General features: G+C 39.6%; 2 protein-coding genes and 4 non-coding genes across 9 annotated transcripts in view; 5 read left to right on the top strand and 1 right to left on the bottom strand.

Moving 5' to 3' along the window:
- The window catches only part of TRMT61B (tRNA methyltransferase 61B), a 7721-nt gene extending 7098 nt beyond the window's left edge, over positions 1-623 (bottom strand). The window contains exon 1 of the mRNA XM_026844655.1: positions 482-623. Within this exon, the coding sequence (XP_026700456.1) occupies positions 482-623 (142 nt within the window). The remainder of the gene's footprint in view (positions 1-481) is intronic.
- On the top strand, positions 9-26273 carry WDR43 (WD repeat domain 43). 4 transcript variants are annotated; one of them, XM_026844946.1, is made up of 19 exons: positions 421-593; positions 678-719; positions 4418-4552; positions 6932-7053; positions 12764-12884; positions 14033-14172; positions 14670-14772; positions 15857-15921; positions 16294-16465; positions 16947-17033; positions 18855-18986; positions 19444-19581; positions 20424-20510; positions 21920-21951; positions 22778-22841; positions 23739-23852; positions 24297-24366; positions 24966-25021; positions 25117-25845. In XM_026844946.1, exons 5-19 carry the CDS (start codon positions 12822-12824, stop codon positions 25234-25236), a joined length of 1443 nt encoding a protein of 480 aa, XP_026700747.1. In that variant the 5' UTR covers positions 421-593; positions 678-719; positions 4418-4552; positions 6932-7053; positions 12764-12821; the 3' UTR covers positions 25237-25845. The 4 variants fall into 4 exon arrangements, with proteins under 4 accessions (XP_026700746.1, XP_026700747.1, XP_026700748.1 ...); XM_026844945.1 differs by lacking the exons at positions 421-593; positions 678-719 and adding an exon at positions 9-385; XM_026844947.1 differs by lacking the exon at positions 678-719.
- Positions 7474-7551, top strand: LOC113478964. Its single transcript, XR_003398171.1, has one exon. It is a non-coding gene; the product is annotated as a small nucleolar RNA SNORD53/SNORD92 (small nucleolar RNA).
- Positions 13011-13094, top strand: LOC113478965. The gene has a single exon (XR_003398172.1). It is a non-coding gene; the product is annotated as a small nucleolar RNA SNORD53/SNORD92 (small nucleolar RNA).
- Positions 14281-14364, top strand: LOC113478966. Its single transcript, XR_003398173.1, has one exon. It is a non-coding gene; the product is annotated as a small nucleolar RNA SNORD53/SNORD92 (small nucleolar RNA).
- On the top strand, positions 17813-17891 carry LOC113478963. Its single transcript, XR_003398170.1, has one exon. It is a non-coding gene; the product is annotated as a small nucleolar RNA SNORD53/SNORD92 (small nucleolar RNA).

The raw sequence follows: 26273 nt of genomic DNA, 5'->3' as shown, positions 1-26273 counted from the left end.
CATGTGGCGGGGGTCGGCGTGGCCGGGCGGGCCGGGGAGCGGAGACGCGGGAGTCCTGGTGCGGGGAATGGGAGAATGGACCCGTGGGACGGTGCGGAGCTCCGCGGGGCTCAGACACCGACCCCCGCTCGCGCGGTGCTTGGGGCATGTTCACGCGTGGCGTTCCCCGGGGTGGTGGGCCGTAAGGGGAATCCGCTCCTCTCAGAGGAGCATCACAGGATTGCTCTTCACAAGGCAAATTTTACGTGTTGGGGGAAGCAGCACTAGAAGCTTTATTATTTCTTTTTAAACAAGAAAAAGGGTCTATCAACAGAAGCACTGACTGTGTAAAATCATTTGTCTTTCGTATAACTTGCATGGAAGAAGCCTTCCTTGAAGGAGCCAGGTATGTTACTTCACGGCACATCTCACCTTAATCGAAGAGGTGATGCTACAGAGCAGGTCGGCTGCTGTACGTCCTCTTAGTTTACGTCCAGTTCACATCCCAGTAAAGGCAGTATCTCTCCACACTTCCTTACTCTTGGCAGTATGTCCATGCAAGCTGCTACGCTGTCAGTGACGCGTCTTCCTGAGCTCAGGAATCCTGCAAGAAGGTATTCGGTAGCTTTATTAAGAACGCGCATCAGAGGGCTCGGATGTTCTCCGCCTTGAATTTGTTTTATTTAACTTCACCTCAGGTGAACACTCGACCTGAAAATATCTGGAGTATATACAGTAAGGTACCTTTTCATCCTCTTTATGTTGAAGTAATTTTTTTTTTTTTTAGCTAGAACATATGATTTCCTGAGAAAAGATGTATCCCTTGGATGAAGTATGTGAAATCCATCCCATTTATCATAAGAAGGAGGGAGGGCTTTTTAAAGTGTGTTTTGGTATATCAACAATTTGATGTATTTTAACTACTGTAAGAACTATTTCAGAACGCTTAACACACAGATTACAAATCCAGAGGAAGATGATACTGTGTCATTCTTTTCATTTGAGCAGCTTAGTGCTTAAACTTTAAAAACTCCCAAAGCATTTAAAGAATGCGACAGAAAGGGTTAGTTTTAGATTGGCCATAACTTGTTCATTTGTCATTTAAATTTGAAAAAAAAAAAAAGCATTAATTGCAGGGCTGTGTAAGTTCTTCATTCTTAAATAAACTGAAATTGGCATGGAAAATGGCATTAATCTATCCTGTGTGAAATAAAACTTAAGCTAACATAGTATACTGCTGTGGTGCAGCAAGTCAAGCACAGGAGGTTTCTGAGTGGCTTTTAAAAACTAAGCCTTTTCTAGAGACCCACCCCGAAAACCCACAAATGCTCCAGTTCAACCTGGTTTAGGGTTGTATGAAATATAGATTTAATCAGACAGCATTTGGATATTTCTCAGTGCTTTCTAATTATTCCAGTAGTTTGGATGCTGTCCACTGCTTGAAAGTTGGTACTTTTTCAAGTAGAGCTGGAAAGCACACCGTTTCTTGGAATAATTATGTCATAAACTTTTACAATTCATTTGTTTGTCCTTAGACTGAAGAACTAAAGCTGTGATGGTTCTGTCAAATATATTTTATTGAATGTGTTTTTTCTGACATTGTTTAGTCTTTTTTATATTCCTGGAGAGTTGACATCTGTCTAGGTAGTACTAGTATCTGGTGTTCAGGAGTAAAACTGTGCCAGTAGATATCTGTAAATGGTGTTTGGCCAAGTTACGTGTAAACTAAGTATGTTTTGAACTGCTGCCCTGTTAATGAAGGCCATGTGTTACAGGGGAGTATTAGAAATAAAGTTTTGAACTGCAGGCCCTGGAATTGCTGATGCAGTGGTGGCTTATTGGGATGTTCCCTGCACACGTGCTTTCATAGCGTCAGTGTTTCCTGCTTGCGGTGTTCACCATCTCCTGCTTCATGAAGTGATGCCTTGTGCAAGAGTATGTGGACCACCAACTTTCAAAATACCTTCTTCCACTTTCTTCCTAGTAAGCTGCAACTACTCTGTCATCTTCAACTCTTAAGGCTGTTTAGGCTTCCCCCCATCAGTGTTTTAAGTGCTTTACTTCATGCTTGAGCAGCAGAGATTTTTGTTAAAAAAAGTCTGAGTGGCTGACCTGTTCAAGTAAGAGCATTATGGAAAAGTATGTGCACAGTACTTTTTCAAATAACTTATTTTAACTACCTCTACTAATTAAAACACTGTACTTTTTCAGGCAAAGTTGATGGATTTCTAAATAAACTTTGAGTTTCCATAAATCTGAAAAAAACCAAAAGGAAACTGATACTTGGTATAGTTCAGCTCTCTATCCTATCAGTGAAAACAGGGTGCTCTTATGCTTAAGACCCTGACTCGCAAGTGAATCCCACATGGATTTCTACTGCAGTTGGCAGTCTGTGTACTAATCTAATGCAGGGTAGAGATGTTGGATTATTTTTTAACTTTATTTTTAGTTCTTGAAGTGTGATTTCAAATCACCTCTGACATTAGTATGTGTCTGAATTTTCCACTGGCATTTCTTTCATGCAAAAATTACTGACAAAATTCCCCACTGATAATGCTGATAAAGGGATGGTCAGTAAAGAAATATATGTGAAAAAATGATTGGAAAAAACCTTCACTGCCTCTAGCTTTCTTCACACTGAAAATAACTGTGGACTTTAGTGGGAATTTTGCTGTATCTTTGGGTTATTCCAAGGGAGATTGGCCATAGCAGACTGAAATGAAGGGTGAACAAATTTTAGTTAAAAGTTTTATGCAAGGGACAAGAATAAAATTGTTCTTAAATGTGATCTTGCTTTGCAGTGGGGGTGTGTGAGCTAAACAGTAGAGCTACATAAAGAGATTGAAAAGTACCAGAAAACACATAAATTGTACTTGCAAAGTCAAGGGCCACATAGCCATTGGAGATGCATGTCAGACAGCATCTGACAAGATGTCTTAGTCAGCATTACTTGCAAAAATTTAACTAGTTGAGTCTTTTCTCACATATTGTCTTAAAACCTGGTTGATTTACTAGGTTGTGCTTTGAGACTGATGGTTTCACAGCACCTGTGTTTTCATAATATTTTATGAACGCTTTTCCAGGGAAGATTAAGCCTAAACAAATGCTTGCAAAAAACCCAATGTAATCTCTTTCCTCAAGAGCCTGCGTTTGATGTAAAAGTGTCTATATAGCATTTTGGTATTTATTGGCCTAAACCTAAACACTTTTCCTTGCAGAAGGTGTCTGTGTTCAGTACAGAGGAAAAGTAAGTCCTGCTTCAAAGAATGAAAGTACTTACCTTGTGCTGTTATACTTTTAAATCATAGTTGTGGTAAAAACTCCCAAATCTGGTTTGTCATTATATCTCTGGACCTGAGTAAAAATTATTTATGCTTGCTGTGCGATGTCTGTTGTATGACAGATTAGCTACACCACATGGAGCTTGCACAGACCTGGTTGCTCAAGTTATTTTATCAGTCTCCTTTGGCTTCTTCTGGCTGCTCATCGGTGCAAATATATCTGTTCTGTAGAGGAAGCTTGTGTATAATTATTTTTTTTTAAAGTTGAGAGAATATTTTGCTGAAACAAATTGAAGGAGATGTACCAAACTGCAATTAAAAAATAATCGGTAGCATTAGGGATGATTTTTTTCTTCAGAAGTCCTTGAACGGTTTTTCCTTTCTGTGTGTGTGATTAGTTATATGAGATTATCCTAGTGAGAATAAATTAAGTGGCTGCTTCTGCCCTCCATTTTAGTTACACATGCCCAGGAACCAGTTTTATTCCCTCTCCCCTTCCCAGTGATGGGCTGCATTCACCTGTTTTTCTTTGAGAGGTGAAGTGAAATCTCTACCTGAAGTGGCTGATAGCACTTGTAGAGTGAGAGAGTAAAGATATAAGAATTGCCTTTTCAGAGGAGGACCTCTGGTACTGATGACAGGACTTGGGCACAGCACTTAGCTTAGTCCTCATTGCTTCTCTCTGCAGAGTGGAGTAGGACTTTCGTTTTAAGAGGTGTTATGAATACTTAATATTTGTACGGTTCTTCTGAATAGCTTTTGAGAAAAAGTAAACTGATTGTTCTTTATCAAGCGTTGCCATTTTGCGGGTGAAGTATTCTGATTGTGTTAGTCTTTACCTCTGCCTCTGGGACATGAACTCTGTGAAAAACTTGAATGTGTATTTTTCCTTCATGCATGTGGTTGCTAGGATTGGGAAGGGGCCTCCACCAGATGTTTCCACCTGACTCATAGCAGCACTCTTACCTTGTACATGGAGGTACAAGATGAGTCTGTAGGTTGCTGTGCACTTCAGTGTCTTCATTTTGTGTCTTGGCAGAGTTTGTGCTGGCTGACTGGGTCTCAAACTTACCAAAGTTTTTTTTCCCTCTGCTTTAACACTGAAATTAGCTGGTCAGACTAATCTGTTTCATGTTTTATCTTTTTGGATTTTGCAGGATGGGCCCCAGAGGAAAAAACGGAAGTCAGAAGTTGCAGATGTGGACAAGCAGTTAGATATTCTGGCTATTGGTACAGCAGTTGGCAGCATTTTGTTGTACAGCACAGTAAAAGGAGAGTTACAGAGCAAGCTAGTAAGTAATACACTCTTCATCACATGCTACCAAATACTGATGGTTTCAGTCAGTTTATGCTGTTCTTTCTGCTGCTCAAAAATGGAATAAACTAACATAATTCAGATATTTTTTTTTTTTCTGAATAGTTGCATGTGTGGATAGAAGTGCAGTAATTCAGGTGCTCGGGAATCTTCAAGTAGTGTTTCTGCTATTGTTGGCAGTATGTACATGTTGAGAAATCTTGGTTTCAAAGTTATTGTAATATCTAACATTGTGCATAGATTTGTTATTTTGCATTAAAAATAACAGCAACGATGAAATGCCTGATTGGAGAGATAACACATATAACACAGTGGGAGTGTCATACCCTCCATTCCTGCACAGTGTTGTTTGTTGGAGAGGAGGGCAGGATTGAAGTACTCATCATTTCATGGGAAGACGTAATGTTGATGGACTCTTTTGTGAACTTACCTCCCTTGTGGAAGCTTTTGAGCTCTCTCCACTGAGCTATGATGGTTTTGTCTCTCTCATTGATAACTTCCCTGTTACTCCTAAATACCTTGGTTTTAGTCTTGGATTACTTAACCAAAATAAATCTGTATGAATGACTCTGTGCAATACTTTGAGATACTTGGGCATACTTTTGCTTCTAAACTGTAAGGTGGTAGAGGTACATGAATTTAGAGAAAGCAGTGACTTCTTAAACTTGTGATACATGCAGGTGATACTAGCTAACACTTAACTCTGTTTTATGGAAAAGCTGTATTTATGCCTGAAAACTGAACAAAATAAAAGTTTCACGTTAAAATTCACAGTTTCACTTGTTTTGAAAACACTGGCTGCTCTGCCATAGGAGCAGGATAGGAGATGTTATTTGGCGACTACTTTGTTTTTTACATAAAGGTTGAATTAAAAGATTATTCCTGCTAGAACAAGAACTGTCACTTTTAGCTGTCCTTACTGAACAGAATACCTTGCTATGATGTATATTGTCTTGCTCAAAGCCAATTTTCATTGACGCTTTTAGGAGTAATCTGAGCTGACTGGTGCCGATTCAAATAGTGGAATTTTATAAACTCGGGGTAGTATGTTCATAAATGATTAAAGGTTATATTTAAGATGCAGAGATTTTGGTTGTTGGGAGAGGTGAATGTTACCCCTTTATAGGGTCTTCTGATCTCATGATCATAGAATCCTAAAATACCAGGTTAGAAGGGACCTCAAGGATCATCTGGTCCAACCTTCCTGCCAAAAGCACGGTCTAGACAAGATGGCCCTACAGCTGAATCTTAAAAGTGTCTGATGTTGCGGAATCCACCACCCTGGGGAGATCATTGCAGTGGCTGATGTGAAAAATTTTCCTTTAGTGTCCAATCAGAATCTCCCCAGGAGTAACTTGTACTGATTACCCCTCATCTTTTCCATGTGTCTCCTTGTAGAATGGGGTCTCTGTCTTCTTTGTAGCCACTCTTTAAATACTGGAACATGGTGATAAGGTCCCCCCTAAGCCGCCTTCTATCAGATCTGAATAAACCCAATTCTCTCAGCCTTTCCCCACATGGCAGGCTTCCCAGGCCTTTGATCAGCTTTGTGGCCCTTCTCTGGATCCTCTCCAGCCTGTCCACATCTCTTTTTTTTTTTATAGCGTAGACCAAAACTGGACACAGTATTCCAGGTGTGGCCCATCAGGCACCAAGTAGATTGTGATGATGACTTATCTCTGCTGGTGATGCCCTTGTTGATGCAACCCAGCATCCTGTTGGCTTTCATTGCTGCTGCAGCACATTGCTCACTCATATTGAGTGTTCACCAGGACCCTTGGGTCCCTTTCCACAGAGCTGTTCCCCAGCCAGGTAGATCCCAGCTTGTGCTGCACTCCTGGATTATGTTTCCCAGGTGCAAGACCTTACACTTGTCCTTCTTGAACTTCATAAGGCTCTTGTTAGCCCACTTCTCCAGCCTATCTAGGTCTTCCTGCAGCTCACTCTTGAATGCTGGGTACAAAGGGGAGGCTTCTCATCTCTGAATGTACTTAAGCAAGCAGGCACTTAGATGACTGTCAGCAAAGCCTCTGTGCTAGCCTTTCCTTTGAGCAAATTCCATACTGTTAGATGGCCTTGTTTGGCTGTGTGTATAAAAATAGTGGGCAAGACAATTTTTTTGTTAAATGCTAGAACAGAAATTGATTCAGATACTTATGTGTACGTATCAAAATATGAAATATCTTTAACTTATGTAACTGTATATGTATATTGGTCTTTAAAACCACATTCTTTCTTCAAGTTGTCAGCGATGGGAATTTAGTTGTCAAAAGAGCAGCTTGTTCACATTGGTGTGGGCAACACTCAGTAGTCAAGACAATTTATTAATGAGTTGATGCCCTTTTACCTTTTGTAGGATGGTGGTCATGACAACAGAGTAAACTGTGTGAGATGGCATCAAGACAACTGCTGCTTGTATAGCTGTTCAGAGGACAAACACATTGTGGAATGGAACACACAGACCTGCAAAGTAAAGTGGTAAGCGATGACGGTTTTTGGTTGAATTTGTTCGCACTTGCTTTTATGCATTTTCCTCACAGGTTTTAGTGAGGCTCTGTTGGAAATGCTGCATTCTGCTCTCCAGGCTTCACATCCACTGTACAAAATTGACTGTTGACTATTATTTTTTCTGAGATTGGAAGTAGATTTATTAAGGAACAAAGTAGTAATTCTCGTAGTTGGGTTTCTTCCTGTATTGTAAAGACTAGATGAAACAAGTAATGTGCTGAGGGGGATTTGGGTCCCTCTATGCTAACTTTTAGTGAGACGTAGTCACTTTTGGGACGTTGAAAAACCTAAATTCTAGAAAATATCCTTGGAAATATGGAGGAGCAGATACTGGAACACCTCATTCTAATTAAGTTGGTTACATGCACATTTAATTTTGTGCAGAGGGCCTTGCTATGATGATAACCCACTTGGTTTCGCTCACTACTGATGTGCAGTGGGGACAGTTCCACTTGGCTGTCTGAGCAAGCTGCTGCTGTTTTTGAAGTACTGTTGAGCAAAATTGAGAATAGTGCAGAGTAACAAGGTGTTGGGTGTAGGCGTTTACTTTCTTTTGTAATAAAGTCAATATGTTTTTAAACTTGAAAGAAGAAACCAAGATATCTATTAATGATCGTGGTTATCTTACTTCAGTAAAAGCCTAGTGTGTGATGGCACTTTGAGCTTTCTGTAATGCTGTTGTTCCTTTTCTGTAACATTTCCTGCTGTTGTGTTGTTATTACTACAGCTCTGTTGATTTTGTTGAAGATGGTGTGAGCACTGCAGACAGCCTGTTGTCAGTAGCTTCTTTGATTTCCCTAGAAAAGAGATGCATCCTTGGGTTGTATTAAGTTGAGACCCTGATGTAAAGTAACAGAAGATGACCATAAAATCTCCCTTTAGCCTTCTTTTCTTAGGATTGAACACACCCAGTTCCCTCACCTTTCTCTTACATTACATGCTCTAGTCCCTCACCTGCCTTCGTGGCCCTCCACTGGATTTACTCCACTATGTCAGTGACTTTCATGTGCTCTACCATACTGGACATAGTGCTCAGAGGAAGTTTCAAAGTGTTGCGCAGAGGAGAGGAATCATTTTCCTCAACCCGCTGACTACACTTTAGTTAATGAAAATCAGTATGCAGCTGACCTCGTTGCTGCAAGGACTCTCTGCTTACACTCATGTTCAAGTTGACTACGAGGACAGCAAGCTTCTTTTCTGCAAAACTACTTTCTAGCCGTTTATCTTCAGCCTGTACTGGGATTTTTTCCATCCACGTGCAGGACTTCACATTTTCCTTTGAGATTCTGACAGTGTGTTTCTCAAGCCTGCTGAGATGCTCCTGAGTAATAGCCCCGACCCCCAGCGTATCAACTGCTGTCCGTCATTTGGTATTGAATGTGAACTTGTTACGTGTGCATTCTATCCTGTTTTGATGTCATTAATGAAGACCTGGGCAACTACTGAGGATATTAAAGAGTATTGAGATGTCATTACGGGGTGGCACCAGTAACTGGCGAGCAGCTGGACTCTCTACCAGTGATCACAACTGTTGAACTCAGTGATGCAGTCAGATCTTATCCCTCCTTGGAGTCCACCCATTCAGTCTATATCTCCCATTTGGCTGCAAGGATCCTATGTGAGGTGTTCTCAAAGTGTTGCTAAAGTCAAGTTAAATGGCATATTTGGCTCTCCTCTCATCCACCAAGACATCTGTCTCATTACAAAGGCAGTTGGGTTGTTAGGCATGATCCGCCATTTGTAAATCTATGCTGGATGTTCCTAGTCACTTTTTTGACCTTTGTGTGCCTGGAAATGGCATCCAGGTAGATTTGTTACATAACCATCCGTTTCCTGGATTCTCTTATGGATATATCTTATTTCTTCCTTTTTTCTTGTAAAGTCGTGAGAAATTTCTCCTGAGCTACTGTCATGGTTTAAGCCCAGCCAGCAACTAAGTACCACACAGCCGCTCACTCAAGCCTCCCCTCTACCCTCTCCCAGTGGGATGGGGAGGAGAATTGGGGGAAAAAAAGTGAAACCCATGGATTGAGATAAGAACGGTTTAATAACTAAATAAAATATAATAATAACAATAAAAACATTGTAATGAAAAGGAATATAATAAAAGAGAGAGAAATAAATCCCAAGAAAAGGTAAGTGATGCACAATGCAGTTGCTTACTACCTGCTGACTGATGCCTGAGCAGTGATCTGCCCCTCCTGGCCAATTCCCCCCAGTTTATATACTGAGCATGGCGTTTGATGGTATGGAATATCCCTGTGGCTAGTTCAGATCAGCTGTCCTGGCCATGCTCCATCCCAGCTTCTTGTACACTTGCTTGCTGGCAGAGCATGGGAAACTTGAAAAATTCTTGACTTGGGATAAGCACTATTTAGCAACAACTAAAACATCAGTGCATTATCAACATTATTCTCACAGTAAATCCAAACCACAGCACTGTACTAGCTACTAGGAAGAAAATTAACTCAGTCCCATCTGAAACCAGGACAGCTACATGGCCCCTCAAAATGATAGTGTGGTCTTGTAGTAACACTGGCCCTAGTAGTTCTGGATGCAGCCCATTCAGTTTTAAGGAGTTGAATGTGTTGAACTTGCTGTTGTGATCCCTAATTTGATCTCCCTTTACTATGGGGAGTGCTTTGCTCCCTCTGACTCTGGCACTAGGTTTGGGAACATGGGAGCCTTGAGAGACTTTGCTCTTGAGTGCTTTGGCCTTTTCTGTGTAGTGAATGGGTCCCTACACCGTTCAGCAGCAGGCCCACGCTTTCCTCAGTCATCATCTTACTGCTGCTGATGTGCTGTATGTAGGTGTCCTTTTGTTGGCCTTCATATTGCCTGCTGGTTTGAACACCAGCTAAGTTTTGCCTAATTCTGTCCCTGCATGCCTGGACAATTTTATATTTTGATCTCCAATTTCACCTTCTCTATACCTCTTTTTTGTGTTTTTGAGTTGAGTCAGGAGTTACCCACTTGGCTAAGCCAGCTTTCTACAATAACTGGTGATTTTTCTGCTTCTTGGAGTGGACAGTTCTTTTGCTTTGAGGAGGTTATCCTAGAAGACCCCTTTCCCCTTTAGGGTAGCCTCCAGTAGGATCCTACCAGTCAGTTCTCCGCATAAGTTGCGGAGAAGTTCTTTTGAAGTTCAGGGTTGTAATTCTGCTGTTTGTATTGCTTGTTTTCCTTAGTCTCATATTCCATTGTTTTGTGGTTGCTATAGCTGAAAGGTTGTCATGAACCATCACATTCTTGACCAGTTCTTCCTTTTTTTTTTTCTTTTGAGTAGCTGATCCAGTAAAGCACCTTTCATAGTACAGTTATAAATCACTTGCATCAAGGAAAGGTCTTCAGCACTTGCCAGCAATCTCTGGGACTGCTTGTGCCCTCCTATGCTGCCCTTCCAGCAGTTGCTGGAGCGCTTAAAGCCCCTTGGAAGAACCAGGGTGTGGGATTATGAAGAATTATCTATTTCTTTTTGAATCAGACAATCTGTGGCAGATGCCCACCACATCACCCTTGTTGATCTCTTCTCATACATACCTGTAAGTTCTCTGCTGGCCCTTTGCCTGTTTCAGAGGAAAGCTCCCTGCATTCATGGTACGCTTTTGTGTCAAGAAACCTCTCTCCTTTTTGCCTTCCTGGCATGTCCTTGCTGAAGTGCCTTCCTGAAGGTCCATTTATTGCAGCATTCCTGTCTTGCAAGCTATCCCACTGTTTTTCTGTGATGCCAGTGAGATCACAGCTCTGAAGCTGCCCATGGACATCTATTATAATTCACCCTGTTTATATCCCATAGCATGTGTGTTCGTGTACAGATACTTGAGATGGGTCTCAGTCATACTGCTTTCTTAGGAAATGTGAGAATTTTTCCTGTCATGCTTCATCTGGCGTGTTTCCCTCTGCCCATGTCCCATACTGTCACTTTTTTGGGGGTGGTTGTAAAAGGTGATAAGAGGCATTGTATTCTTTAATTTTAAAGATGGCACCAAAAAATAATTCCTGGAGTTTATACATTAAAAGTACACCAGCAATATAATGTAATGCTTTTTAAATGAATTTTTTCTCTGGTGATGAGTCATATGGTCAGTGACATTGGAAGGAGTAGAAGAAAATGATTCTCTAAAAATTTACCTAAATTGGTGAGACTAGAAGGAACAAATTATTCAAAATAATTGCTCCAGCCCAGTGTACATGTGAGAGTGCCTGCACTCTTTAACACTTGTCAGGACCTGGAAATGAATCCTTAAGTGTCCCACAGAGAATACACGATGGTTGCTTCTGGGGTAGGGTATTTAACTTCTTTTGATTTGTAGGTTTCTAGACATCTTCCTATAGTGGTATGGACTGCTAGACAGGGAATTGAAACCACATGGCTTTAGACTTGACTTTCTTAATTACTGTAGAATTAATCCATAGAACCACTTCAGGAGGTCTGTGCAGCACACTGAAACCTCTGGCAGAGGGACAAGCTGTTGGGGAAGAGATTTCTGAAGAGGCAAGACAAGGTGTTAGAGGGAAGTAGTCTGAAACTTTCTGGATGACCTCTTGTTTCTCTGGTTGTAGCTTTTTCATGTCTTATATACTCTGAATACTCCGAGGCATTCTGTACTTCTTATGCAGCTTATTGTTTCGTGATATCCTGTTTTAAAACACTTTCCTGTAAAATTATATGAAGAGTATCTGAAGTAAAAACTAATGGGGTTTTGTTGTGTTTTATTTTCTGCAGTCTAGTTTAGACTAGTCTTTTTAGTACATTGAAAAATACCTTCTTGGGTTTACATTATGAAATGGTTTGAAATTCTTAGTCCTGACCTTTTCTTTGGAAGAGAATACGAAATCTTGTCATGTTCTCCATAGGGTGTGATGTTGTTTGTCAAGTTTGTAGGCAGTAAAGCTTTCAGCTTCTATGAAATCTAATCAAAAGTAATACAGTGAAAGAGCTCTGTTTTGGAAGACGGAGAGGTGCTGCTTGGACATGAGAAATCAGGATATGATGGGTTGCAGGCTGCTTCCTAACTGTGAAGGGTTTGTGTTAATGCTTTCCTTGCAATTTTGGCCTGCGAGAAATATGTAGTACTCAGACTCCTTCAAAGCAGATGCAAGCTTTTCATGACAGCACCTTTCTTTTCTATTTTTATCTTAAATAGTACTTTGAACCATAGACCTTTAAGACGAAGTTTATTATTGTCAGTGCCACTGACAGACTTGGGAGCAGGGCCAGGAACTGAAGGGGCTTTGAAACCAAATTTTAGTGTGGAGAAGGCCTTTCTGAATGGATTGGTGTAAGCTTTCTGGTTTCTGATGCAAAGGGAAGTCTTGAAATGCTATGGCTCCTCTTACCCTGTTTTGAGTTAGAGAACTCTTACCCTGTTTAGAGAACTTTGAGAGAGGAATTCAGAACAGAATAGGTAAATATTAAAAAAAAAAAAAAGTCAGTTCTATAATAAATTGCTTTACATTTTTGAGTTGCTGTATTTCTGTGTGAACTAATTTGAAAGGGAGCAGAAACAGAATAGCTTTGACCTCATCTTTGACTACTTAAATTATTTTTTTTCAATAATTTTTGCCTTAAATTTTCCAGCATGGTTGATGTGCATTTTGAGATTATGCTAATGAATATTGTTTTTTCTATTTCTTCACTTTTCTCCCTTCATACAAAATCCCTTCATCCAAATTCTAGCAAGTGGAAAGGCGACAATAGCAGTGTTACCTCTCTGTGCATCAGTCCAGATGGGAAAATGCTGCTGTCAGCTGGTAGAACTATAAAGCTGTGGGACCTGGAGACCAAAGAAGTCTACAGAGTAAGTAACTTTGTTAAACAGGACCAAAAAAAATCATTCTTTATTGGTGACATTTCCTGATAGGAGATCTGAAAATTTCACTGGGTGTGAGGAGACAATTTGCAGTTTGGGGATTGCTGGAAGCTGTTGCTGTGATGATACCCTCAACTGTGGTTTCAACTTGCTGAGAGTTGAATGAGGACATTAAATTCCTTGGCTGTGTCTGAGCATGCTACCAGCACTTTCTCAAGCCTGTAGCCGAAATGGATGCTGTGCTTTTTCACTGGGTCTGTTTCTGATACCCTTCTAGCAGGAGACCTCTGTTCACCAGAGTATTAGTTACTGCTGGCATGGCTTTCTGCATAAGCTCCCTGACTTTCAACATGAGTCCCTCCTTGAAGCCTTCAGGTTTCTTTGCTAAACTTCGTATAACTTACGGTCTTATCAGTTTTTCTACTGAAACAGTTGGAAGGCACAGGAACAATACCCTCCTTATTCCCTGAGCAGGGCTCAGACATGAGCAAATTACCATGTTTTAGCTGTTCCTGAACATGGCCATGTTCCTTTTGCTTGCTAGCAGATAGGTTGCAGCTAGTCTCTGAATCTCCTGCACTTGCTGTCAGATGAGTTTGTACACATGTGCTGTTACTGTGGGCTTGCTGGCACATGGCAACTACCATGTATATCTGCCAAAACCAATATTTATGATTGTAGACTGAGGAACCAATTTTTATTTTTTTTTTGGTGGTGGCAGGTTGAAAATCCTTAGAGTGTCAGGAGACCTGTGCATTCATCTTACAGTTGAGAAGGAAACTATGAATCTAGTTTCACTGTAAAAGTTGAAGTGTAAAATTGGGGATGGTGGAAGAAGTGCTTTCTGACAGTATGGGTGGATGTGATTTCTTTTGCATGGAGTGAATCTCAGTGAATTGGCCTTTGATTCCCCATTTAACTTTTAAAATTCTGGTAAATATCTGGAGGGTCAGAAATAGTTTCCTTGAAATACAGAAATGCAAGGAAGCTGATCACTAGTAAAAAAGTCACTGAAATGTCTTTGTTGACTTAGTAACTTTTGAATCTTTCCTAATGTTCCTTGTTAACTAACGTTTTAATTTTTGCCATATGACTGCTTATGGCAATCACTGAAAGATTCTTTTTTTTTCTCTTAGAATTTCACAGGCCATGCTACATCGGTGTCATCATTAATGTTTACCACAGTGAAACCTATGAATGAAAATAAGGCCTTCGATGGAATTACAGGGCTTTATTTCTTGTCTGGAGCTATACATGACCGATTACTGAGTGTATGGTATGTAAGCTTTTCACAGTTTATAACTTTTGATTATGATCAATGTTGAAGATAGACTCAACAAGTATGTTCTGAACTCTTATTAAACCAAAGGGGCACCCTGGAAAAATGCAGTGATGATCTCTTAAATGGTGCTTTCATCTCACTGATTGTTGAATGAAGATGTGAATTTCCTTGGCTGTGTCTGAGCATGCTTCCAGTTGCCATTTGAATCACTAGTGTATGCCAGGAACATACTGTGTAATAGACTTCCTTGCTCTTTGTACTTACTATAAGGTTTATGCTAGGTTTTCTTGCTAAATTTCACTTGGGAGTTACTTTGCACTTGGAATGTAAGAACACTTTCTAAGCTGAAAGCTGAAATTACAACATGAGTATTTTTGGGTGGAGTAGATACTACCACAGTCACTGGTGTTTTCTAGGGTTTATAATGTTTTTCAGGTGCAGAGGGTATGTTTGTGCTGTGGAAAATAATGTGTACTGTTTGTGTCTTCCAGGCAGATCAGATCAGATAGGAAAGAAAAGAATGCCGTGATGTCATTCACAGTAACAGATGAACCAACCTTTATTGACCTGACTGTATCAGAAGTCAAAGAAGAGGTAGAAGCAATAGTTTGTAACCAAATATGTTCAGCAATTTTCAATTGTCACATCAGTTTCCTTTTAAGGGTGTAAAAAAAAGAAGCTTGCTCTGTGTTCAGGTTCTGTTATGCAGAGATGAGATCTGAATGCCAATTCATGGTGTAAGGGTATTTTACAGGTGCATTTATAAAGCTGATAGTTTGAAATACTCATTTTTCAAAGCTGCTAAGTGCAAATTCAGTGTTTTCTTCAGAAATCTTGCTCATGATGGCAGAAATATCAGTTTTTTCCTATTTAGAACAAGTTAGTGATCAAAATGGTTGTTAGAACTTGGCAGCAAAACCAACAAAAAATTTCTTTCTAAAAATCCAATTTGCGTATGGTTCTGTTTTTTTTCTGATCTCAGGTGGCTTTGGCAGCATAACTGCATTTTCAGTTAACTAGCCTTTAATGAGTTAAAGTAGCAGTGTGCATTCCCCAGGTCTCTCAATTTCAACAAGTACAAGTCTTTCAGAGTAGTTGTCTTCACATGTCTGTGTGCGAAACATGTTTACAATCTGTTCCAGTAATTATTTAAAATATTTTTTCCTGTTGCCTAGACGCCTTTTCTAAAAGCAGTATTTCATGCTGTCGTTTCTAATGTTTCCAGTTGCGCCCTCATACTGCTTGTATTTGATAAGCGTATTCTGTAATGTACACCTGTCGTTTAATCGCTCAGAGTGTACTCATCTCAGTTTCTTTCCTCTAAGTGTATTTACAGTGTCATTGCCTGTCACCTGTGCTTCTAGACATGTTTGGTACCATATTTTTTTGAACTTTGCTGCTTACGGTGACATAGTCTTCTGTGCAAAGTATTCATTTTTGGATGTATCAGTAGTGATACAGTAAGTTATGAGTTATCTTTTTGTCTCCTAGTAATTGTACTAAATGTTCTTGAGATGTTAGTGTCTTTGGTCTTCCTTATGGATTTAGTTATGTCTTTAAAGTGTGTAGTTACTGAAAAAAGTCAAACTGTAGCCATGCAGCTGTATCTTGATGCTCTGTACTTATGGGAGGTTTGTCCTTTGATCTAATTAAAATCTTTTATTGTGCCTTCTTTCAGCCTGTGAAGTTAGCAGTTGTGTGCAGAGATGGGCAATTGCATTTATTTGAACATATCTTAAATGGGTAAGTTAGTATTAATCTTGAGGGTGTCTTTGGGAAAGGTCTGGTATTACTGTAATGCAAAGTTCAGTCTTGTCATGCTGCTGCCTTAAGCTCTTATATCTCTTCACAAACCAGGTTCCAGCTGTTTTTTTGTCTTGGGTTACTGAGCAGATTTATGGAGAACTTAATTGTTGGGGCTGTGCTGCACTTTGGTGTTAAGTGTTGCTTTAGCCAAGATTTTCTGTGTCTGTACTTCACCTTAGCCATCTGTAAAAGGTATAAACTGGCTGAGTTTGCTGAGGACCTGCTAAGGGAAGGTGCTTGTATGTGCAGGGTACTGAAGTGTTTTGAGCTAAACCTCTTGGAATTTTTAAATTCCTTTTTTTTTTTCAGTTATTGCAAAAAGCCCTTAACATCAAACTGTACTATCCAGATAGCAACGCCTGGAAATGATGAGGATTCCACACCAAAACCAGTCCCTATTCTAGCAGCTGCATTTTGCACAGACAGACAGTCTCTGCTGCTTGTGTATGGAAACACCTTACAGCCCATTATAGAGAAAGTGGTATGTAAAACTTACTGGAGAGGTTTTGGATTTTGTAATAAGGACTGCATACTGTTCTTGGTTCAAGGGATTTTTTTTATTTTTTTACTTTTTTCAAATTGTATAACAAGGCAAAGCTTATTCCTTTCCCCTTTTTTGGGAGCTATGCCTGTTGCTCCTGAGCTGTTTTGAAAGATGATTTGTATTCTTTCATTCTTTCAATTAAAATACAACTTGGCATTATTGCTGTCTCTTACCATTTCATCTGTAACTGAGTTAGGCCACTGAAACTGGTTTTAATACTGTTTCAGTTTGCAAGCTTCTTTGGAGAACATAGAGATCTGGTAACAAAATGCAGATGTGCAAAGCAGCTGCTGGTCTAGAGTGTAAAAAAGTTCATTCTACTTTATACCTCTGGAATTTTTTCTCATATTTCAGTAGTGTAATAAATCACAGGGGTGAATCTCAAATATGTTAACTGGTTTTGTTCCTGTCCTTCTAGTCTTTGAACACCACTGAATCCCATGTGTGTTTGATAAGGGACATCCAGAAAGCCTTGTCACTTAAAACAGACGTTGCTCTAACAAAGGTGAGCTTTGTGTGAAATGCGATTTTTGTTGCTCCTCTTGTTTGACTTTGGAAATGGTTGAATTCACTGCTCTCTTTTAAAATGAAGTTGGATTTCTGGACGGACCTGCTCAGAGCAACTCGGACCTGCTCAGAGCTACAGGTGTCCATAGCACTTGGGCAGGTGTGGGTAGAGTGTGCTTCAGAGCTGCTGTGTGTCCTAGTATCTTCTCACACACAGTTACCCTCCTGTAGCTCGAAGCAAGTCCTGTTCTCAGCAGGTCTGCTTGATAGATGGGACTGGCTGATGGTTTCTTTTCTGCTTGAGATCAGTCCTTACCCTAGAGTCTGTCAGTTTGTACAGCCTCTTTGACCCTGATGGTTTGGGGTGAAGTTGGGATGGCTTTGTTTTAGTCTAAATGTAGAGTCTAAAGTGTAATGGAGCCTTAAAGGGCATGTCCTTTTGGCTCTTTGTCAAGGCAGCTTTCATGTGTTCCTACTAACAGAGAATATGATGTCCACAGTGACCACTGAGGCCACTTGCAACCGTTTTCTCTCATGCAGGATCCTCTGGGTGTTTAGAGACAGGCTGTGAAGTTCTTAATCAGTGTGCATATTCAAGGCCTTGAAGATTTGAAACGCTTGCACTATCAGTGAAGTGAGCGCTGGTTTTCTAACCCTCAAGTTACCTACTGGATCTGGTGCTCCATCAGCCAGGCGGGGTTTTGTGCTGATTCCTCAGTCCTGGAGCTGGCAGGTAGCAGAGCTGAAATGTGGTGAGAGGTGTAGGAACTCCCTGGCATGCAGTGATGATACCTATCTTGGTTTCGCTTCTTGCTGAATTCCAGTGAAGACACATTTCTCTTGGCTGTCTGAGCGTGCCTTGTGGGGAGAAGGTCAGTGATTAGTGTGGTGAGGAAAGGGGGTAGTATTTTAACACAACTGCTGTTCTACAGTAAAATTCCTGAGTTAAAAAATCAATTTTTTTTTTTACTTTTACACAAAGTATATGGAAGTTGCTTTGCTCAGTGTAGTAGATTATATTTGTATCACTTCATTGGGCACTCAGCAGGGCTTTCACATGTACAGAATTTTGGGCAGGTACTTCGAAGAAAGGCCCTGCACAGAAACACTGGTTAAAGAAATTCTGGAAGTAGCAAGTAGCATTCTTGATGTTTTGGAAGTGGCAAACTCCCTTACATCCTTTGTGGGTCAGGGGACCGCTTGGTTATTAAATATATTTTCTTTAAAATTCAGTTTCCTTTGGGTTCATTGAAGATGGATGCCATAGGTTGCTTGGTATAACCTAAGGTTACTTTGTTTGTCGTCATGGTCTTTAGTCAAAAGTCTACTGAGTTCTGTGTTTGAGCAATCCCTAAAAGAAAATTGGTGGAACTCAAGTGAATATTAACTACCTTTTACTGTTTACTGCTGCTGTTCGTGATCAGTTCCCTTCCAGTGGAAGCTGAATTAATCTGCGTGTGGTTTATGGGCCTGACTATTAGTACACGTGGTATCTGTTGCTAGCAAACATCCAAATATTTGTTGTTGGATACAAACACTTAGTTTGGTGAGTGTTATGGAACAAGCTTGTAAGAAGAATAATTCACAGGGGATTCCAGAGAGACCGTTGCTTTAGTTAATTATGAAAACTAGCTGACTGTTGCTTGAGGTTATTCATGGCTCTTAAAAATGTAGGATTTTGCTAATATCTGTGTCAAGAAAATGGGTTGTGGCAGGCTGGTTTTACCATGTATACGACAGTCTCGGAATAAAATCAGTATTTTAAATTGGAAGAAAAGTATTAACAATTCATGCAAATGTGGTTATCTCTGTCTGCTAGGTAAAGACGCCTGTTGTGAACTCCGACACCAAAGTTCTAGTGCCTGGCATTCCAGGACATAGTACAGCTGTCAAAACTCCATCCTCGGGAAAGGAGAGAAAGAAAAACAAGAGGAAACCGGGAGAGACAACAGTAAAGTTTTTTTCTCTTTTAAATACAGCAATAAGGGATACACTAGAATCATAAATCATCATTGTAACTTCTTAGGTCAATTTGGACTTGCTTTGTTTGGTGTGGAAACAAGGTTAATGATACCATCTTTTAGTATGAAAAAGACTTCCCTCTGCTCAAAACCTTGCCCTTGTTCAAGCCTGTGTGCCTTGCCTGTAGTTTTGCCATGTTCCTGCAGAGCTTTGTCACATGCTTATGTCTGTGTCTCTGTGCTAAGGTATATTACTGCTTTTCACTCAAAACTCCATCTTCTCTTCTTTTCTCAGGCTATTCTCTGTTGGTACTTTAAAAAGAATATGCAAAATTTGTGTTATTTTCCAGTGGAATCAGGGAATGCTGTAGGTTAGGTACTTTGCTTTCAGCTGACGTTTCTGAGAGTCTGCACTGAAACAGCACTGCCCTTGTTTACTGTCTGCAGGAAAGCATTGAGGAGCGCCTAGAGGCATTGGATATTGATGTGAGCAAAGTAAAAACTCCAGGTGGCCTTCCACAAACAGATAGCTTTGCGGTACTTTTGGTTCAGGGCTTGGAAAGCAACGATGCAGAAATCTTAAATGTAAGTGTTACACGATCATTGTATGCTGTTTAATCTATTCACTGAGACTTGTGGGGAACCTTCCTGAAAGCTGAGGAGGCTGAACAGTCAAGAACCTGTTGTTTCTCCCCGCTGCTTTTTGCTGATTTGCTGCTCGAGGCAGTGGTATTAATGATAGTAGCAGTGTTACTTTTTTGTTGTTATCTACTTTGCTTTCTGAGTCAGTCCATGAATTTTGAGACACTTCTGTTTATGATACATTTGTTATGTCACAGTTCGGATGTTTTACAAGCAATGTTACTAATGCAGCCATCTTCCCTTTAGCTTGAGCTGGGGCATAATCTGTGCTTAGTCTCCTGAATGTATGGTTTCCAAGTAGATACTGTTTGAAAAATGAATTGGTGATAGTAGTTTCACTCAAAAAGCTATCAGTTGCACTTGGACTAGGAGGAAATAATAGTTCTGGGGCAGGAAAATAAAATCTTAAGAACTTGATGCTGAATAGAAATTGTCACAGGTGCTGGTGAAAGGCATTTATTTATAGAAGTTAAGCACAGAAAATAGCAAGGAAAATTTTAATGTGCCTGTGATGCTTCCTTTCTAACATGGGGTGGGTGGACTAGAGGCAATGCTAGATTGTTTTAAAGTGGGTTAATTCAGTGTCTTACTTTGTTAATTGTAGCTGAATTGAAAAGTGGAACTCCTTTTCACAGTAAATCTTTTACTTGTTATCCTCATCTTAGCATACAAAGGTAATGGAGTAGAAATTTAAATGGAGTAGAGATTTAAAACCAGGAATTTTTGATTGTGCTTATTGCTTGTACACATGTTAAAACAATGATCATATTTTTCCATTTTAACAGAGAGTGCTTAACACAAGAAAGGAAAGTGTAATAAAGAACACAGTAGCCAGAATGCCTATACATGCTGTCATTCCACTGCTGCATGAGGTAGGAGAGACTGCATTTCTTGTACTGTCATACAAGCCACATTTGGTTTGTGTTCTAGCTGGGGAAAATCCAGGATATGTCTCTTTATTTTTACCTATGAAATTGGTTTGGTAGTTTTACAGGACAGAAATAGTTCTTAATTTATATCTGATATGCTCTTATCTTCTCTGAAGCTTAACCAAAGGACAAAGTACCACTGTCAAAGCTTGGAAGAGCATTAGATCATGTGATGTTATTTTAAATGATTATGTGATAAAAAGAAAAGGAAGCAGTTAAGCTAAAACTTGTTTAGTCCATGGCAAACAATTACCATTACATCCTTTAAACTAAACTTTAATATGGATGATAATTTGAAACATGAAAATAGCAGTGCTAGCCAGAGCAAGTTATGTGAGCATAAATATGCTAGATACTCATGTGAGAGAAAGAAAAATACAATATGTACTTACAGCAGTGGGTTTGAGACAGCACTTGGAAATTGAAGGGCAATTTCCTTCCTCTTTTGAGGATAGCTCAGAAGCCCAGTTGCTATCTTTAAGCTTTGTGACATCACTTAGTAATAATTTTAAAAGGATTTGGCTGCTGAACTGCTTATTCAGTGATATTAAATAAAACCTTTATTTAGACAGAAATACTTTAATAACTAGCCTTATCTAGATATTACTTTGTTTAAACTGAACATCAATTAGTTGCTCTTGTTATGTGACTGACATTCTGTAACATAAGTAAATGGTTAGATTTCTCTTGATTTTTAATGTGCTAGCCACAAGTAAGATTTAATTTTTACTTGTGGTACTAATCTTAACTGAATTATGCAGATGGCCTGGTTTTGAATGTTCAGACCGTTTAAGCAAGTGTCATGACACCTCCTTAGACTTATGTTACTGAGGTGCAGCATTTCTTCTCTAGGACCTTTGTCAGAGAATCTAAGTGCAAGTTTTTGACTATATAATCTCAGTGGATGAACAGATCATCATATAACTGTCTTCTCCAGAGCTTGATATTGGTTCTGTGAAAAAGCCTTTACCCGATACTACCTTCACTTGTTTCCCCAACTTGTCCATGTTGTAACAGCTGCTCTACTAAGCAGATACACAGAGGCACATAAAGGGATTTCCGTCTATGTATTCCTGCCCACTTTTAAGTTTCACTGGATATATATTGCCTGTTAAGAGTTCTAGTTTTATTGTAATTATGAAACTCAGCTACCACAAGTTAGCAGCCTGTGTGTAGGATGGTAGAGTCAGCAGTGCAGTGTTCTGGAGCCTGGCAATGGTTAATCCTAGCAAACTTCAAATGCCTGGAGATCTTTCTGCCCCAACATCAGGGCTGTCACATGCATGTAATGTTGGTTTTTTTAAACTCATTATGTGTTTCTTACTTATTGCTGGCTATTTTTGTCCTTTTAGCTTACAAAGAGATTGCAGGGCAACCCATACAGGTAAGAGACAGCTCAACTACAGTTTAATTTATTTGAAACTTCTCTAGAGTATGTTTTATGGTTCCTCCCTTCACCTATGTGATTAATTTCCATAGTACCTGTAATTAAACTGCAGCATCTTGAAGTAAAAATTCTCACCTGGTTGTGGGTGCAAAGAACAACTTTTATTAAGGCAGTGCTTTCTCAGGGTGGCTGAAGTGAAATTAAAAAGGGAAAAGGATACCTGAAATAAGCATATAACCCTGGGAATGTATCTGAAGTCCCAGAATATCGACACTGCAAACCTGATGCGTATGTAAAATAAAATAACTTTCAGATGTATAGCTTATTCAGTTTAATTATTAAATACATTTAGACATCTCCTGGTGGTGTGTTTAATAACAAAACCAGCTCTTCCTCCCCCACACCCCCTATCTTGTTACATTGCTATAAGGATAGCTCTACTGAGACTAGCTGTCCTTAATGTTGGTGAGTTTATTGTTGTTGCTTTTTATTTTACTTTTTTAAAAATAAAAATTCCCTCATTGTAGGCGGAGAAAAAAGTAGCACGCTTTGATCTTTTATTCACTGAAACCTTACATAAAAGATGTCAGAAACAGAGACCCCTGAACATGTCTAGTTTAATCTCTCAATTAAATGTCTGTTCTTTTCCTAACAAATAACTTAAATAGGTATCTCATCTGGATAGTCAAACTGGTTTATTTCCATCTGCATTTGTCTTTTTATATAATGAAAGAGAAGCACTTCCTATAGAACTGTTTAGCATCTGGAATGTTAAATAGGTGTTTCTCAGCCATTATCTCTTTGATATAATTTATTTTTCCAGTGCCTCACTAATGGTTCGATGGCTGAAGTCTGTTTTTACTCTACATGCATCCTACCTTTCCACAGTAAGTATTTTGCATTAGTGTTAATGCACATAACTAAAACTAGTTTTAAATTATTCAATATATGTATGTTCTTCCTACAGGAATCTGTCTTCTGCTTTCCACATATCACAGTGCCCAACTCAATGTACAGGGCTATACTTCTGCCACTTTTGCTGAATTGCTGCACACTGGTTATAAATTTTTTGTCTTAGTCATTCATGACATAATTATAGTCAACCCAAAGTCAAACCAAGATAAGTTATGTCATACCTGGGAGAGTTAGGGAACAAAATTACTGTCAAAAGAGTAATCTACCCTGGGTTGCTAAATCTTACAGAACTAAATTTGCCTTGCTGTTGTAATGCTCATCTTGAGACTACCTTGTGCATGGCTAGATTCATAGGGTAAAGGTGTGCCAAAGTTGGCAGGGTAGTAAGTAATGTCCTAGCTTCTGGACTGAAGTCCAGCCTTGCCTTACAAGCGATGGATAAAGCTCTCTTGCTCAGTTACAAAAAAGGCATTCTGGCACTTCTAGTCCTCTCTTCCATTAGAGGATCGCTGTACCTCAGAACTTGCTGATGCTGCGTTCGTACACTGGTGTTTATATTCAGTTCCCATTTACACAACTTTCCAAATAGTGCTGCGACACCTGCTTACAGCAGTGACTATGGAAAGGAAAAGTAGTATAAGAATTGCCATGTTTTGAAAGTAGATGATGTTTCTGAACATGGCTAAATATGAACTGGTCAAATTGCAGTGGTTTCTGTGAGCCCTCAGCTCTCCCTTCTGTCTAGAATAATGTGAGCAAGGATTGTTTGCCCCAAGTGTACAAAGGTAGTTTAAAAAATTTTAAAATAAGCCGTCTGTGATGTGTTGGTCAACAGCTTCATTTTTTCTTTATCCCTCTCTCCTTTTAAGTTGCCAGACCTTATTCCTCAGCTGGGAATGCTATATCAGTTAATGGAGAGCAGAGTAAAAACTTTGCAAAAGCTTTCCCGTCTGCATGGAAGACTCTTCATTCTTGTCACCCAGGTGAGTTCCAACTAAATAACATGAAGAAGTGTCGTTTGCAGACTTAACTTCCTGTTGTGATCAAATCTGATGGGACCTGTCATCGGGAGCTTAAAACAGCTGCTGTACAGCTATGCTGATAACGCTTAAAGCAGCACACTTAATTGACTATCTAGTTAGTCCATGCTCATTGGAAGTGTTACACATTTTTTCCTGCCAAATGTGTCTACTAACCCATAGAGTTTTAAAGGGGAATAAGTAGGAGGTACCGGGCCACTTCAGGACAGATGCCTCTAAAATTTTACTTTGTCCTTCGTACTTGTTTGGCTGTTAAACTTTACTACCGTAAACGAATTAACATGTGTTAGACTTGATGGAGGCTTCACATAAATTGTTTTGAGTTTTGTTGACTTTTAAGGTTGGAATATATGATTGCATCTAAGTCTAATCTGCAAATTCATTCAGGTTGCAGCATCAGAAACAGTTCAGGATGCAACTGAGGTTAATCAGACTGCGAAGCTGGTATATGAAGATGGTAAGTGTTGTATGCTAGGTGTAGCTCAGCTTCTGAATTCACGTGACATCTGATACATGATGGCTGTTCATGCTCCTGTCCTTATCCATTAGCATACAGTCCCCAAATAGAGAGTTTCTGTGGGAAGTCCATGGCAGGAAGGACAGTCGTTAATGATGCATGCATCTCGTAGTTGATTGTTTGTTCCTTCCTTCCCCTCCTTTTATTTCCTGTCATACCCTCCCATCCTGCTTCACAAATTAAAGAATCAGTTAATTGGAAGTTCAGTATGCTGCTTAGCTTAATTGGCAACCTTGAATTTCTAGTGTTAGCTGCTCTCTTTCTCAGGTAGATAGAGTCAAGCCACTTTTGAGTCAGCAGGACCTCAAGGTAGTCATGTCTGTGTGTATGCATGTACACTTCCAGATTGGCCTTTCTTCCTACTGCAAATTTGTACTGTATAATTGTTAATGGAAGTGACTTGTTCCTAATTCATGTTGATCAACCTAATCTTTGGGTAGAATTAGTTTTGGAATTGAAGTAGCACAGTTTGGAGACTTAGCAACATGTGGGGTTCGGCATTGTTTTCTTCAGACTGAGGGATTGTTTTCTCTTTGCAGAATCCTCAGAGGAGGAAGGCTCAGATGATGAGATGATTGCAGATAAAGACTCTGATGTAAGTGGAGTTGGATCAGATCATCTCCCTCCTGCTTGTAGCAGAAATTGTGTGACTGTCAAAGGTTCAAATATTCCCATTTATTTTTTCCTCAGGAAAACTGGGATGAAGATGAAGAAAAAGAGGAGCAATCTGATGAACAAGAAATGACTGTTGAAAAGGAGATCAATGGTGATTCTGATTTGGAACCAGAAAATGAAAGTGAAGAAGAATAGCAGCACGAAAGAATTAATTTTAACAGTTCAAACAAGTGGGCCACCAAACTCTTAATTCTGGATCATCTTGCTGAAAGATGCCATATTTGCATATAGGAAGTGCAGACTCATGCGCAACCTGCGTGCAGAGGCACATGTGGGGCACTGTGCATTTCTGAATCCAGAATGTTTAACCATGCCAGCCTTCTCTCGCCCTATTTCCCTGCGCTTACTTATAGAAACATTTCTTCCACCTCATGGTCAGATTATGCCTGTCATGTGGACATGCATTTGTATCTCAAGTGAAATAAATCTGCCACCGCTGTTTGTGTGGTAAACTTGGTTCAGCTTTACATTGAATTTGTTTCAAATATTCCAAGGATCAAAGACAACTGGTCTATACCTTCTTTCCATGCTTCAGTTAGCAATAGCAAGTGGGCATCCTGCTGCATTTGTAAAAAAAACACAACGGAAAAAAGAAAAAAAACAGATATTTTTGTAATATTTAAATTCTCTACTGAAATTCTTCTCCCGTCTCCCCCCACCCTCCATTGGTTTAGCCATGCCTTGGCAATATCTAAATGCCAACCTGACTTAAAAATGGCTTTTTCTTTTTTTAACAAATTTGAACTCAAGACTTTTATATGTACAATTCAATGACTTTTCTTGTGCTTCAAAAGGACATTAGAACTATCACTGGCTCCTAAATTTGTTTTAATGGAGGCTGTATATAAGTTTAATGCTAACCCAGAGGACAAACTGTGTTGAATTGGGTGTGGAGAGGGGAGTAACACAGGGAAATGAGAAGGTGAATGCTTGTGAATACATAGCGCACAGCTATACCTTTATTACGGATTTTTAATCTCTCAGTGGCAGAACAAGGACAGCTATTTGCTCAGCTAATGGAAGCTGAAGTGGTGCAAAACATTTTAAAGAGCAAAACAAGGTAAAGGTTTGAGCCATTCACCACTATAATGTACAATAATATATTTGTCTATAAATGGAGCTGTTGCAACTAAATACCACCCTCTTTGTAAAGTGAATAAATATACATCTCC

Source organism: Athene cunicularia, assembly GCF_003259725.1.
Source record: "Athene cunicularia isolate RWA chromosome 3 unlocalized genomic scaffold, athCun1 chr3_part1, whole genome shotgun sequence".
In the NCBI taxonomy this organism is placed as follows: Eukaryota; Metazoa; Chordata; class Aves; order Strigiformes; family Strigidae; genus Athene; species Athene cunicularia.
This window is presented reverse-complemented; position numbering and strand designations above follow the sequence as displayed.